We start from the raw sequence: 16,750 nt of genomic DNA, 5'->3' as shown, positions 1-16,750 counted from the left end.
CATGTATTTTTATTGGCTGAGAAGAGAAAACGATTATACTCTTTTGGATGGAGTTGCATTAAGAATAGTATTCATACACATGGCAAGATACTAGTCTCAGAGTTACTCCCAATACAAGAACTGAGCTGCTCTTTTGAGTTTTCCAAACTAGACTGAACTGCTAGTGGGAATGCAAAATCATTGATAATGTTGTTTCTCTGGACTTAGTATTAAGTTGTACGGCTGATGCCAATGAAAGAATACATAAAACCCCTTATATGTAATGATACAATCTCCCTAAGGTCACAGGCTTGAAATAAGATTCATGCAGACACAATAATTCACTCTTTCTGATCCAGCGATGAGATAAAGCTTAACTTGTAATCATTACTGGAGACACACTGCAGAGTATTAAATGTTGTGAGTGATCAGATGGACCAAAAGCATATGAAAAAATGCAGGAGTAATTTATCAAAAAAACCAACATCCGTTGTTGTCCTAGCTGATGTAGTTCAGTTCTAAGGACAAGATTTAATAATGTACTAGAAAATATTCTGTAATATTGATGTCATAAAATAAAGGAGGCTGAAAAAGCTTAACTTTAAAGTACAAAGCACTTGAAGAGGATAGAGACCATTTTTTTGTTTACATATTTGTATTAGCCTTCATTTTAGATAGTTATTCATAGTAGAGTACTACTTGAACCTTATCTTTTCACTGAATAGATCCTGGAATAACGAAAATATGCTTCAGTCATTTTTTACTCATTTTTTTTGTTCTGGAATTCTTTTTCCAGCTGCTTGCAAAATCTGTGGGGGTGATTACACTGTCACTGATGCGGGATTAGATAAGGAGTAACCTGAATTTAATTACCATGTGTATCGTCTCACCCTCATTGATTTTTCTTCATTGCTTCAGTGGATTTTTTCCTGGTTTACACCAGTGTAAATGTAAATGTAAATGTAAATAAGATCAAAATCAGGCTCCAATGGTTTACACAGCTGCAAACTAATATAAGTTAGGAAATAATAAGATACATTTTAATCTTTACTTTGCTTACATTTTCAAGGAAGAATCAGAACAGTTGACATTGTTTTGGTAGCTATTTTAAATATGTCATGATAAATGGATAAATATAGGCCTGTTCACACATGCACTAGAGTTGACAGTAATAAGATCTTGCCTTCACTGAGGAGAACACAGCCTTTACAAGTCTGAGCTAAGCATAGTAAGTGCCATTTTCTGTCAGCATGTCATAGCACTGCTCTAGCATTTTTTTGCCATTTGCCATTTTTGTCTTTTTAGTTCCACTTTAAAATTAATGTAAAAATAAACGTGGTAAAACAAGCAAAGGAGACATATTGAGAGGAGGGTGGGATGAGAGTAGGAATGAAAACTGGAGCAGTACCTCTGACTAGCCTCTCTTTTTGCTCTGCCATTTGGAGTTTGCTATGAAGGCAGCAAAGTGATAGCTCTTTTATACCATTCTGAATAAAAAGCCATGCTGTAAACGTGTGATCCATCCTGTGATGGGCAAAAGGGGATATTTTTTCCATGACTATATTTAATTGTTGTGTGCATCTGTGAGCTCACTTAAACCCCATCTGTACTCTACTTCACAAACACACAACCCAGCCTTCCCTGAGCAGAATTAGGTGCATGTTGGACAACTCAACTTCTACGTGAATTTCAGGAAAGTGCTGAGGAAGGTTTAAATGTCCATGTTAGTAAATTATCTGCTTATCAGCCAGAGCTCCTTGTTGTGGCTAATGGTATCTGTTTCTCAGAGACAATACATTTCCTGATATTTTTCTACGTACAGTTTCATCGAGGAGGGGAGCTTGATTGATTTTGGTCCTTTTTTTTGTTGCTGTTGCCTTCTGAGTAGTTGATATTTTGTCAGTGACAGAGAATCTGCACTATTTATGGGTTTTGCACTATAAAACTACTGCAGCCCAGTCACATGGCTTCCTTTCCTAAGCCATCTGTCACAGAGGTCTGGAATTTTATGTGAATGTTGGTTGTGCAGACTTAACCCAAGTTTTTTTATTATGAAAAATGTCAGCAACTACAATATTTAGCATTTTACTTTACATTGGTCATTAAACTTGATTACTGTAGCTCTGTTTCATTGCTATAGTTACATATCAACTATGAAGCCAAAAAACACTGGGGCGATCGTGGCAGAGCTATATTGTCAGATCCTGGAGTGTGCACTTGGCACTGATATAGTTAATATCTTGGATTTTTGTAACTAAGGTTTATTAATGCTGGTATAAAAATGTATTTGATATTATACAGATGGCATAAGATGTTGTGGTTACTAAGTTATTATCCAGGATAAGCTGCACTGTCAAATTCAGGGCTTAAAACTATCACAGGAGATTAAACTATTTACTAAAAAGGGGCAGAAAGATATAACCAAAGCGTCTTAGTATGAACATATTAGAAGTGTATTTACTTCCCATAAATATAATAAAACATCTCTCTCTTTAAGCTGTGTGATTGAAAATGAGAACTTTGCTATGCAGGAGAAGCAAACATAAGAGGTGCCTGAGTTTCTGAACCGGGGGCAAGCAGATGGCTTGGTAGTGGTTTGGTCTAGGTGGGCATCTGTCTTAGGCCCATGAATACAAAATGGAGTCAGGCTGTCTGACTGAGGAGAGATTGCTGGGCCCTAAATTTTCATCTTCTACCAACATTTTCCTTCTGATTAAAAAGATTTCATCAGACAAATTTTACCTTTAAATGAGTCACCACTGGCAGTGGTAGAAGACACGGCTGCATGAAGAAAGCTTGTGCCTGCAGTCCAACCAGGGTGGCTTTGTCACACTTTCAGCACAGGGGAAGAATGCCCTGTTTCACCACAACTGTTTTAAGACTCTCAAGCAAAGATAAGTTTCAATGGCCTATCTTTAGCCATTAAATGGTTGACTAATCATTAGCAATAGCTAATGGGAAGAAAGAAAAAGGGACCCTTTCTGCCACTGTCTCATCTCTTCCTAAGGAAGAGGTCCAAGAAAGATGGAAAAACTTGCCCCTGGACATACCTGTCTCTTTTCCACTTACAACAGGGTGTCTAGATGATTCACTTACACTATGGGTTTACTTTTATATTACTCAAGGTAGGAAGTCTCAATCTGGATTTATACAACTGTCTCCTATAGTTATACAGCACCTAACATATCTAGCCCTAAATTCCCAAGTGGTATCTGAGCTTTGTGGTGATGCAAATACAAAATTGTAGTGATTACAATAACAGGAAGACACAGAGCAGTGTTAATTACAGCATTCTACATGCGTAGATGTCTTTGAATGTTTTCTACCTTATTCAGGCAACACACAGAACTAGATGACCAAGTGCTCGTCCAGAAGCCACCTCTTTTACCTCTTCCCCTACTTGACTTTAGCAATTGCTGGCAATAGCAAGGACTAGTCTTATACTCATCCTTATATACACAATATGTCAATATGCAGTGTTGCATATTGAGCATGAGGGGAAATTTTTTGTTGCTTCCATTAGTAAGTTGCACTTTCAGGAGCTTTTTGTCATTCCAAGAAGAGGAGTTTGTACTCTTTTTCTGTGGTCAGACAGGGTAAGGCAGAACAGTGAGCTTTCCTTCCCTCCTGCTTCTTCTTCTTCTTGTACAGCTGAGCAACACTTGCCCCTTCCCGTGAGCAGAAGCTGCTCTGAGAGCAGCCTGGAAAGAGAAGTTGGCTCTCTCCCCAAACTGCACACCCCCCTGCAGTCAGAGGCTGCTCTTTGTGTACTTCCCAGGTAGCAAAGGCTTTGGTAACTCATGCTGAAGGTCTCCATCAGGGACAACCTCCTAAAAGATCCTCCAGTGGCTCCCAGTCTAGTAGTCTCAGTGCAGACCTGCGCCTTAGTGGCCTAGTCAAAATATGATTAAGGCAATACGTTGAGTGATCTACAAAACCCTAGTGAAAATTTCTCCTACTGTGCTACTTTTAGGCATATTTCTTCCCCCCTCCTTCTCTCCCCCATGATGCAGATGTTGTAATATTTCTGGGGTGTGGGGGGAAGGGAGGATATGTAATAGTAATGCTGTCGATGACCTAAACAATGCATTAATGCTTTTAACTGTGAATTGGGGTCATAGTTCTCTGTAAGAGTGAAAAGATCAAGAAGATTTAAAGCTAAACTTTTTTTAAATAAAACTAGATTTAGAGTGTATAGGTTATGGTTTAGAGGCCTCTTATTTAAATTCTACTTACTATGTTTAAGCTGAGATGCAGGGATACTATTACTGAGGCTGCTCTTAAGTCTGCCTAAGAGTTGGACATTAACTGATATAAATCGAAAAGCTGGGTTTAGATTCAGATAAATTTAAATAAAAGCGTGCATTTATATTTATCCTTTAAAAGCACCACATGGTTATGTTGCAGCCTCACCATGTCCATACCTAAACATGTCTGTTTCCTGTTGCATGTCAGGGAGCTGAGATAGAAGTGGATGAAAATGGCACTCTGGATTTGAGCATGAAAAAGAACCGAAGCCAAGACAAAGTTATGCCTCTCACTTCTTCCAGCACAGCACTTCCCACTCCTTCCTCTTCTCCTTTCAAAACAAGCAGCATCCTGGTAAATGCAGCCTTCTACCAGGCTCTTTGTGAACAGGAAGGCTGGGATACACCAATCAACTACAGCAAGACCCATGGAAGGAAAGAAGAAGAAAAAGAGGTAGTTTTTCACTTCCTGAGTGACTTTTTCCCTTGGATGAGTGGCCGTCTGATGGTCTTTGGGACAACCAGTCCAATGCAGTTTAAAGGGAATCAATTTCCACAGGTAGAGGTTTGTGAATGTTGAACTGGTTTTAATGCCCTCTCAGATGTGGCATAAAAAAATCATTACTCACTTTGAAAAATCTTGCTCTCAGACCCTACTTGTGAATGCCTATGAGTCTCAGATAAGGAAATCAAAGGTGTCCACCGCTAGAGACTGCTTTTTAAATTTTGTTCTGTCCTGGTTTCAGCTGGGATAGAGTTAACTGTCTTCCTAGTAGCTGGTACAGTGCTATGTTTTGAGTTCAGTATGAGAAGAATGTTGATAACACACTGATGTTTTCAGTTGTTGCTCAGTAGTGTTTAGGCTATAGTCAAGGATTTTTCAGCTTCTCATGCCCAGCCAGCGAGAAAGCTGGAGGGGCACAAGAAGTTGGGAGGGGACACAGCCAGGGCACCTGACCCAAAGTGTCCAACGGTGTATTCCATACCATGGGACGTCACATCTAGTTTAGGAACTGGGGAGTGGGGGCGGGGAATCGCCCCTCAGGGACTGGCTGGGTGTCGGTCGGCGGGTGGTGAGCAATTGCCCTGCGCATCATTTGTACATTCCAATCCTTTCATTATTGGTGTTATCATTTTATTAGTGTTATCATTATCATTATTAGTTTCTTCTTTTCTGTTCTATTAAACCGTTCTTATCTCAACCCACGAGTTTTACTTCTTTTTCCGATTTTCTCCCCCATCCCAGTGGGTGGGGGGGGGAGTGAGTGAGCGGCTGTGTGGTGCTTAGTTTCTGGCTGGGGTTAAACCACGACAGTCCTTAATGGCTCGGTCCTATAGCACATACACCCAAATGACCTAGGGATCACCTGGGGAAAAAAAAAACAACACCAAAAACCAACAACAAAAAATACAAACCAAAAAACACCAAAATCAAAGCAAGGTAGTTTTTTCATGCTGAAACAAAAAGTAATTTTTCCACACCAACTCTTTAGGATTCTAGCTAACTCATCATCTAAGCATTTAAACACACGCTTAGATTCTTGCCTGCAATAGTCTATCAGTGGAAAACTTTTTATTTTACATTTAACGTACTTCAGGAAATCTCTGCCAGTGAGTCTTAGATCTCACAAGTGAGTCCAGTAGTCCAGAAGTCAGTCTGAGAGCACAAATTCAGAAATATAAAATTGTTAGGAATTCCTGAAGGTTTTAGTTACAATAAGTAGCACACGAGGATATGTACATAATTTCCACCGATTGTGATATTTTTTATCCCATAAGGAAACAGCATAGAAAAACTAGAGAAGTATATAGAGGTGTCTTCCCTTTTCAACCTGTCCTAGGAATGTAAGAGCCCAAACCCAAAAATGAAGTTGCAGGAACAAAGACGAGCAATTAAAATTTCAGCAAATATTTTTATTTAGTAACTTTCCCACTTTTATGGCTAATCTCCTAGACTGCCACTTCCAAGCTGATAATTGTCTTGATTTTGGTTTTGTTTCTGTTTTGCTCTTTCATGTCAGTTTATCCTATCTTGGCAAGATGGCAGCATAGTGTCCTTTCTTTGTCTTTCTTTCCTATTCTTCTATTTTGTTGGCAAGTTTGGTTTTATTTTTTTCTCTTAAGCCTGGCTGTCAGAATATGGATTACTTGCATTTTTCTTAAATCAGGAAGGGGCCATCAGCACCTTTTAAAGGCTAATTAGATAAAACCTTGATAATTAAGATAGACAAGCCTGAGTGATGGCTTTCTGAAACAGAATAAAAGATGTCCCAATCTGGAGTTTTTATTCAGCTTCAAAAACATTTACTCCCTATTTGGTGTTATATATGGAATAATAGAAATTGAACATTATGTTTATTAGGAAATTATCTTTTGTTCAAATATCAAAACTGGCTCTTCAAGAAGACATAGACAGGGGTAAATCTACTTAGGGCTGACGTTAGGGGATCCAGGCCTCCAATTCCAAAAATACCTGGACATAAAAGATAATTCAGCCATGTGAAGAAAAAAAAATCCGTCAGCACTGGGTAAAGACCTGTCAAAATGAGACCACTGAGAGAGTTTGCACCGTGGTGGATCATTTCTTGGAGGCTGGGTTGTCTTGAAGAGCACTTTGGGGTCATCTCTGTGGGGCTGACGATGCTCCTTACCTCAGCAATGAGACCGTGATCCCTGTATCAGGGTTTTAGAGCGGGTTTGACGCGAGGCAGTAGGCTTAGGGCTCAGGCTCTTCCCCATTCATGCCGCATAATGATCAAGCACATCCAGCTTCGAGAGAACCGCCTTGCTGCAGGGGATCAATCGGTGTCGCAGACTTGGCAGGGGGCCTGTCCTGCTGCTCCTCCTCCCTGCTGCCACCACAGCTCAGCAACAGCTATGGCAGGAGCACCTCCGCGTCCCCCCAGTCCCTGCTCCGCTTTTGGAAGGCCGCGATGAGTAGCTGGCTATTTCCCTCTCCCTTACTGCCCCAGGGAGCTGGAAGCATCAGCAGACTACCCGACAGGACGTAAAGGTCTGTGCTCGGGCACTCTTGACCCTTGCACTCGGTGCTTTGCCACTGTGCAGTTTGTCCCTAACCAAGGATCTGTCCCCAGACCTCTGCTGTGAGCTTTTGCAATCGCAGAGAGTGTTGACACGTTCAGTGATCTCAGGGCCAGAGGCTCTGTTTTGCAACTCGAAGACTGGCAGTTATTCTCATGCAAAGAAAATGACTGATTATATCTATTTCTAATTCATTGTTATCTGGTTCATATGCACAACAGTTGCTTAATTTTGGTGGTAATTTCCAGAAAATATTGTCTCTCTCTCTCTCAGCGAAATAGCCTGTCCAGATGCCCCCTTAAAAAAAAAATCTGAATTTGGAAAAAGCTCAAAATCTCTCCAAAAGGAAAGCGCTGAGAAATAACTAGAGCTGTCAGTTAGTTCAACTGTCAGTTCTCCAAAGATTTCAGGGCTTAAAAATGTTAAAAGTGCCAGATGCTATTATCTGTTATTCATGTTACCATTATGTTCTGGTCTTTGCTGAAATCAATATAAACTTCCATCTGTACATTAATGGAGTTTCATTGCTTGCTTGCTTTCTGTAGTGTGCATGCGTGAATACACACATGCTCTTTGCAGAAAATAGTAGTGTTTGGATTGATTGGGCTGGTTCTGATTTTCCTTTTAGTCTGGAATTCTTCAGAATTTTAATAGCATTTGGTTATAAATCCATTCAAATGAGAAAGGGAAAATTATACATACGATTGGACTTGATTCGCTGTGATGATCATCACGTAACAGACCAAAAAGTAGGAAGTGCTAAAGGTATTTTCCCAAAGGATTTTCTCTCCATCTAAAGCTAAATCTCTGGAGAAGCACACGAGCCAAGGCACGACGCTCTATGTTCAGTCCTAAGTGCAGAGGACCAAAAAATATTTGGTCTTTAGGTCTGACCTACTTGTTTCAGACAGATGCAGCCGCTTTTGGGCCACATGTACTGATGTAAGGTCCTAGAAAGGCAGAGTTCTGGTATTCCTTTCCCTGCATTCCCTTTGCACTGGCTCCCTTTTGCAGCTTCTACCCACCTGAAGATTTCAAGCTGCTTGAATAATACCAAGTGTTCCACACGGTGCTAAGACAATGCTGAAGAAATCACCTGTTTGAAGGTCTATATGTCTCCCTCATTCCTGGGAAATATACTGAGGGATGATAACTAGGAAACAAACTGTGCTCCTATTTGGGTCCTTATTAGATTTTTTCTTTTTCAAAAGAGCAGTTAGTATGAAATTATAGGTGTTTGTGTATGTATGTGTGTGTATAGCTATTAGTTTAAAAATATTACAAATCATAATAAGGCAATTAAGGAAATTCACAGTTAAGATTTGAAAAAAATGAATTATTTCAAAGATAGAAAATAAAAATACTGCAATTCTAAAGCCTCTGGTATCAGTTATGCTGGTGGCTATAGATGTACTCATGTCAACTTTCAACTTGTAATCTTATTTTTGCTAAATGATTCAGTGAAACATGGTTAAATGAAGTTGTAAACTGTAACACTGTAGTATTTTGTAAAGCCTCGATATACACAATTCTCAATCAGTCCTCTCTGTGCAGCAGGTATCAGACAGTGACACAATGAATAACTCACATACACAAGTTTCTGGTCCATCACCAGCAAAAGATCACGAGATATCTTTCATTTGAGATGAAGAACACAAGCTATATATATGAAAATATTAATAAACCCTGCAGCACGAACAGTTACAGATACTCTTGTTTGCTGCAGTGGGGTTGCAGGGTGGGCTTTCTACCACCCTCCACTCCAGGTTCCTCCCAGCTGGACCTTTGACAAGAAGTGGAAGAGGCTGATGTGTGTCTGGTCTTGATGCATAGTTAGGACCCAGCCAAGGCATGCACTAATTTTTTAGGAAAAAAGCATTGGTTCAGTGATATAGATGTAGCCTATCGGAGTTAGCTGATGAGAAGAAACTGATAAGCCAGTCTTCTTCAACCTCCATTACATTAAGTGGAAACCACTTCACCTGTGTTTTTTAAAGTTATTTTGACATTTGACACCTTCTAGCTGGCAACAGAGGGTCACCATTTTATTGTTTCTTTTGGAAGCTTTTGATTTTACAGTGACTTACACTGGCGATCATCCCTGTAAGAGTTGCAGTCACGTGTATAAAAGAAAGGCGGGTCAGAACTTAGGGACAGAGAAAGTCAGGAACTCAAATCCCCATTCTGCAGATTGCAGTGGCAAAAAACACCCCCATATGCCGCTGGAACCAAGATTTAACTCAATGATGGAAAACAGCCTTTGAGGTTTCTTGAATCTTGAACAAAGCTGGCATTCATTTTTCCACTTCTGGTTTTTAGGATTTTAGTTTCCATGTTTGGAGGACTGTCAACTATTTATTATTTCTGTATTAACATTTTAACAATATTTATCATGTCTTTAATTTTCTCTATCACTCCTTATCTGAAGTTTTCCTTTAGAAGCCTGAAATATGTCAAGTTTTTTTTATTTAAAATAATTACTTGATAATTACTATGAAAGTGTTTAGAAAAGCTGAATATACGTATTTTTGCCTTCTATATTTGTAGCAGCTGAGCTTATTCCCAAACAAACTAACCCCACAAATGTGGTTGCAAAAACCAGTAGTAATTGATATAGCAAGAATATGGCATGGTTTCTATATGTATGTGTAGTGTGAGTTTCAGTAGGCAGTAGGTAGCCAGTACCAGAAAGCAGAAGGAAGTCATATTGAGGATCCAGTCTCCAAACAGGCAAAGATGAGCTGCCAGAATTGAGGACCATATGGAAGCTTTATCAGAAGAAACACCCCCGCAGAGCTTACAAGTCCCGTTAGGCAGAATCTCCATTTTCAGTCCAGATTCTCCTCAGCCCTCAGCTCTGTGTTAACAGCTCTGCAGACATCCCTGTCCCTCTGTCCTGGCACGTTCATAAGCTGCACAAGCCCAGAGCATCTATGGCACCAGCCCCATGAGTTTAGCAGGATCTGGGAGCTTCTCCCCTCAACCACAGGCAGCAGTTTCTGCTCCTACAGAGACTAATCTCTGGGTGATACCTACTTGAGTATTGGAATGGAGTCCCCAAACCAACATCAAATCCCAGAAGGGATTAATAGAGATTTGATAATTCATGCTATGGGCTTTGGAGAATTCTTGAATGATACAATATCCACAGAGCATCCCTCCAGAAAGGAAATACTTACCCTTCATAAAAATAATAATAATTGAAGGCATTAATTTTCAAAGTGTAAGTATAAACCAATCTATTTTGAAGTGATCAAAGAAGATTCTTCAGAAAACAAAAATGTAATTTCCTTCCAGGACTCCAGATTTCCAAAATGCCTTCCCAAGGGAGTGAATAGTCATGGTCTATACCATCCATCAAACAGCACTGTAGCAGTGATGATTTTAATCTACAACTAGTAGAAATAAAGAACTACCCTTAGCAGCCTGCTACTAAGAAAATTCCAAAGCGGTTTTGTTCTTACGATTTTTAGTTTAATAAGACTCTGCTCTTTGGATGAGATAACAAATCATTCCATTCTACAGACCTAAAAAGCTTTGCATTTACATGTCTTTATGTGCAATAGGTTTTTTTTAATTTATAATTGTACTTTTGAAATTCACAGTACGGTAGTACTCACTTCAACTGCATAATAAAGCTCAGTGATGCAATTGCGAAGAAAAAAACAAGAACAAACTTGCTGAAGTCTTGTTTGGCTCTATATATTCAACAACTGCTTTTATTTTCTCTGTGTATTTTTCTTTGTCCTTTACCACTATTTTATAAATCTAACCTACATTTTCCCTATGTACAGCTTAAAACAGCATCCACCTTCAGAAATACTTTCACAAATATACAGTTCAATGTTTTTAAAAGTCTACCTATGAGATCCTGAAATCGTTCTAAACTTTCTTCATCTCTCTCCATCTTTTCTTAAGAATTTTTTTGTAATGTTTTCCAAGAGACTGTCCTCTTGCCTCAGCAAGTTATTTGTTGAATATATGGGAGGCCTTGTAGAAAGAAACCTTTTGTCACATTCTCATCTAATATTTCAGAAAGATCCAGTGAGCTCTCCAGAAAACATGGAGGAAAAGAAGTACCCAGGAGATGTCTCCATACCAAGCCCTAAACCCAAGCTCCATTCAAGAGATCTCAAAAAGGAACTCATCACGTAAGTCACAAAAAATGCCACGTTTTCCTCTGCCCTGCTGAAAACTGACTATGCCGTTGTTCTGAGTGCTGGTTCGGAGTAGATTTGCAGGAGCTAAGCAGGGCAACTTGCATGACAGTTCGCTGTGGGTAGTTAGTTCCCTGTTGTGTCTATGCAACTGGGTAGACGTGAGGTCTGGAGCTGAAACAAGGCAGGGTAGGCCTGGGAATCCAGAGAGATTCACGGCTAATGTTATACTCGGTATCTCTCCTTATTCCTCAGATAGATAGGTAACAAATAGGCAACAGCTCCTTCTACAAAACACACAGTTTTGTAGTGTGTTACAGATTGGCTGTGCTAATGCTTACATAATTAAATAAACTTTATTTGGACAATCTTTGTTATAGATCCACTGTTGAGAGTTTGTGGAGAAGTACGGGAGATTTCTCAGATAGGAAACACGCAAAGTTCATAAAAAGATAAAACACAAGACAGGAGCTGCCCCAGGTTTTTCCAACCTGTATGAAAACTATGTTTAAGTAAGTCCTTCATCTGCTTCCTTCAAAGCAGTTAGTTATTCTGTCCTACTGAAAATCCAGTGGATGCACAAATTCACACTCTGGGAGCATAGGCTAATACTCTTTTATCCCACGTACAGAGACTCACTTGCTCTGTCTTAAGCTCCAAGACTTTAGAGTCTAAAACTGCAAAGAAAACAGGATAATTCTGTTAAATCTTTCTGTATGCAACAGCTTGTTTCAGTTTAGAATCCTTTCAGTAAAATTGTCCTAACCAGCTCATAACACTAGTCACTTTTTAAAATCTCATCTAGACTCTTCACAATGATTCACATCAACACCATTTTGGTATCAATAGAGTGTTTTCACTGTAATAGTCAACTAGGACTTTGCAATTATACCACTTTTCTTTCTGTCCCAAACCAGAGTAGGTCTCTCTAGACAAGTGCACTCCATATCGCTTAGTGATGATAGCCCATAATGTATCACTGCAGGCTCACCCATAAATAAATGAGTCGCATCCCGTCACCTTGTGTCCTGCTCCCCAGACTCAGTGGCACTGAATCAGTTAGATCCGCCTCTATCTCTAGAAATTACATTTCCCTGGGGCAAGCTGCTGTGAAGAGCGATTCTTTCTCCTCATGCTGTGCAGTCTGCATGCTGTCGACTCTCCACATTATATCTGCAGTTGTAGTTCATGACCTAAATTGCTACAGGTCAGGTTTTTTCTGCCTCTTCTAAAACAAATGCATACAAAAATCGCTGAGAATTTATTTGCTGAAGACTAATGGCTTTTCTTTTGTAATATTTATTCCTTTGTGATAGAGACCTGTTTTGAGATGCCTGTAAAATACTTTTCTACCCTCCTAAATAATAATTCCTAGGGTATTTACAAGGGCGATGATCAGCTTACTGTAGTTTTACTGTATTATTTTCAAACAGTGAGTAAAACCAAGCATCTAAAATGTAGCTGTCCAGAAAATTAAATAATAGTTTTAATTTCTCAGAAGAATCTTTATGTAATATAGGGAACAGACTGCATTTCCATGATTCCATTGAGCTGAGAACTTGTACAGAACAATTCAATACAGGTGGCTCCATCATGAGGAAGTTTTTAAAATGACATAAGCACTTGCAGAAAAAAAAAAATTCTGGCATGGTTAGCTCAGTTGCAGTGAACTAATCTGTAAGTACCACCTCCTAGCATGTGCCTTCTATTTTTCCATGTTAATTCTCTTGCCCATAACTACACTGCTCAAGTTGAAATGAGCTGTGAAAATGAGGCTGTTGTCTTCCTAAGGCTTCTCTACCGATTTGAAAAAGTTCCTAGCACTCTGCCAGCCCAGAGAAAATGGCCAGGTGAGGATCTCAGGTATCCCTTACTCATTACTATGGAGCATCAGCTAAAAGTTTTTGTACAGTTTCTGCATGCCTTTCTTCTCCATGGGCCCAGTGAAAGAAGACACAGCCCTTTATAAGGTGACTCTGAAGGACTGGTGTTAGTGTTGTAAAATACTGTAGAAAGGAATACTTAATTGACCTCCCCCTCCATGCACAAATTGCATTTCTTGATAACTTTGCCCTCTTGCAGAGGACTACATCCCAATTTGATAAATGAGCTCAGTGCTATGACTGAAGAAGGGTTGAGGAAAAACAGAAACTATAACATCTTCTCCAGGTCAAACATACCTCCATCTCTTGGCATAAAGGGACATATTTGTTGTGCTAAATGCATACCACCTTTGTATCACTTCTCAGTTCAGCTGAGGAACATCTTGGGAAAATTTTGTGCTCATTCTGAACTTCAGCTGTGTGAGCTTGATGTACTTTCTGTTCTGCAAGCAACTGTAACACATAATTTTTCATTTATGTCAGCAAATAAAGATTGGATATGTTTCTAAAGAAGGTGCCTTATTTCAGTCAGAAGTCAAGGGTATTATTTTGAATATTGCTGTCCTCTGGCCTGTGTTATAGAGGAGGTCAGATCAGAAACTTCATCGCTAACATTCATGAATTGCTGTCAAAATTTGATACTGGTAACTAAACTGTCCTTTGAAGAACCCAAGATGTAACCAAAAACTCTACACAAAGCAGGGTGGTTTCATGTTATATAGATTAAAAAAAAAAAAGGTTTTGACTCATTTGCATGGTCGAAATAGGAAAACTTTTTTTCCGTCTATACTTCCAGTAATAATTGAAAACTAGAGGTATCATGTAAGTTCTGCTAGTTTTCTGTAGGGTCATGATAGTGTTGAGATGTGTAATGATGAATGTGATTGCCCTAAGGATCATTACCCAATTCACTGCAGGGTAGAGTGAGCTATGTGGCGTATTATACATACTCTAATTTCTCATTGCTTCTTCTTCACATAGCTGTCCAACTCCAGGATGTGATGGTAGCGGTCATGTAACAGGAAACTATGCCTCACACCGCAGGTAAGAAACAACAGGAAGCCTAAAGCAGGAAATAAGAGCTACTTTTAGCTATTGTCATCTTTGAACAATTTTATATTAACCATGGTTAAGTATTCAACAGTAATTTGCAGAGAATAATCCGTATAGAAATGTGGCTGGTTTTCCTGGTTTTGTTATATTTTGTGAAGGTCTGGACTTAATAGACAGATGAGGTTAAGCAGCATATGCTTATTACTGTAGCTGCATGTCTTAGCTGAGACCTGTAGATATCTCTGTGAATGTTTTTGAAATTCATAGATCTGCTAACATAACCTGAGGATGCTAAAAATTTTCCTCAGAATAGCCTACTGTCAATAGCCAATACCTGGTGGTTGAAATGATCACTTCCTGCCTTTCCTTTCGGGAGCAGGATGGGAGCAGTTTCTGCCTTTTCCCAGCCGTGTGGACCAGATGCTCTACCTGACCTTCACGTAGACAACATAAAGGAAGGGTTCTGTGCACCACTTCCTCCCCATGCAAAGCTTTACAGGGGGCTTAGAAACCTTTGGCCCTGACTGTATGTCTTTCCAGTAATTTAAGCACCGCAGCCTGGTATTGGCTGCTTCTCCTTTCCCAAGAGCAAATATTTGATGATCTCTTTTTTCCCATTATAAGTCATAGATTGTCTGGAGGTTGCTATTTTAAGAAAATATGTTCTTAAATATTTTAAATATGTTAGTAAAACTTTTCACATGGTGTTTTTTTCAGCGTTTCTGGGTGCCCGTTAGCTGACAAGACATTAAAATCCCTTATGGCTGCTAACTCTCAGGAGCTTAAGTAAGTATTGATAATAGCACAAATGTTATTGTTATTTATCTTTGATCAGCATGTTCCCTACATCAATGAAGTTGTCCATTTGAATTGCTCTATGTCAAACCTTTGTCCAAAATTTGAAGTGAATTGGTTTGAAAGCTTTTGAGTGAAATAGAGTTCACTTTTCTCCATTTGTCTTTCTTCATTTTTGTACCCCTTCATTTTCATGAATTAACCAGGACCTGGGGGAGGGGGGCGGGAATTGTAAAGGCTAGGAGAGAGGCTGCTCTCACAGTATTGCTGAATCAGTAAGAAATAGAAAATATCTAACATGTAAGACAGATCTGGCAAATAATTCAGTCTGATCCAGTTAGAATAAATTAGAATTATTTAGTTAGAAATAAATCTAGTTAGAATAAATCTAAAAATGACACCAGAACCCCTGCAAATCATTTTTTTATCATTCACTACCATATACTATGAGTTTCATGTCACTGAAGCAGACATCAAGTCATATGATTTTGTGCTGGCATAATTCTCACCATGAAATGTCACTTACAAAAGGACTGTGCAGGCTCTGCTATATAGACAGATGTATAGGGACATATGAATATTTCAAAAATCTGTAGTCAAGAGAGGTACTGGCAACCAGTCATCTAGTTATTGAATTGGCTTTGTCAATAAGGATGTGTGGAAGAGGAAAGGATAATTAGAGTTCTTTCATAGCTTTCCCTCTGCAACTTGTAAATTGGATCCCATAATAGATGGCTTGGAAAAACTCATGAATGCGTGTAAAAGGGGGAGAATCCTGTGACTGTCCTTTCTGTCCTTTAGGTTCATCCCTAGTCTGGATAGAAGAAAATAAAGTCTGATCATGGCACTATTACACTGTTCTAGTGGTATTAATAGTAGGAGTGACTACATTTAAGCTTGATTCGGTGTTTAGGCACAAGTTAGCTTCTTCAGATCAAATATTAGTGGTCTCTTGTTCTAGTTGGACAACTTGAATTGTAAACAAAATGCTGAATTGATGGTAGCTATGGAGTTGAACCTGCTGGAGATGCAGAAAAATGGCAAAGAAAGGCCATTTATATCAACAACTGTTCAAAAGCAGTTCCCAAAGTCAGTAGGTAAACTGATACACTGGTACAATGCTTCAGTTTTTCCATCTTGGAGTCTCAGAGGTATAAAATTTAGTTTTAGTTTGTTTTAAAAAGAGCAGCACAAGAAGCAAGGAACTGACTTGTGAAAATGCTGACAAATTTGAAATCATTTGCTGAGTCATATATATTTGTCCCTGCTTTTGTTGGCTTTCTGCCATACATAGACAGTCACACAAATATTTTGAATAGTTGCTCCTCATGCAGCGCCCCCCCCCCATTCATGTGTGAATAAGGAAATTTGCATACCAATATGGTTATTTTTCCACTAAAGCTTCTAGAGTTTTGGTCATGCCATAAGGAAAGAGGAGCAACAGCATATGACTTAAATGACAAACTGCACACTGTACGCCATGTATAATAAGTGAGTTGTGAAAGACAAAGTCAAAGTTCATGAACATTTCACAGACAGAAATATGTTGCATAACGCACTTAGCATTTAATTTCAATTAACTAGAAAAAGAGCA

The 16,750-nt window shown here is 39.2% G+C and overlaps 1 protein-coding gene across 1 annotated transcript in view; it reads left to right on the top strand.

The window, feature by feature from the left end:
• ST18 (suppression of tumorigenicity 18, zinc finger) overlaps window positions 1-16,750 on the top strand; it is a 171,836-nt gene that overhangs the window by 142,686 nt on the left and 12,400 nt on the right. The window contains exons 13-16 of the mRNA XM_010574395.1: window positions 4,435-4,680; window positions 11,304-11,419; window positions 14,290-14,352; window positions 15,079-15,147. Of these exons, the coding sequence (XP_010572697.1) occupies window positions 4,435-4,680; window positions 11,304-11,419; window positions 14,290-14,352; window positions 15,079-15,147 (494 nt within the window). The remainder of the gene's footprint in view (window positions 1-4,434; window positions 4,681-11,303; window positions 11,420-14,289; window positions 14,353-15,078; window positions 15,148-16,750) is intronic.

This window comes from Haliaeetus leucocephalus, unplaced genomic scaffold (genome assembly GCF_000737465.1).
Source record: "Haliaeetus leucocephalus isolate CR32 unplaced genomic scaffold, Haliaeetus_leucocephalus-4.0 Scaffold428, whole genome shotgun sequence".
Lineage (NCBI taxonomy): Eukaryota > Metazoa > Chordata > Aves > Accipitriformes > Accipitridae > Haliaeetus > Haliaeetus leucocephalus.
Note: the sequence above shows the minus strand (reverse complement) of the source record. Positions and strands in the feature narration are given on the sequence as shown.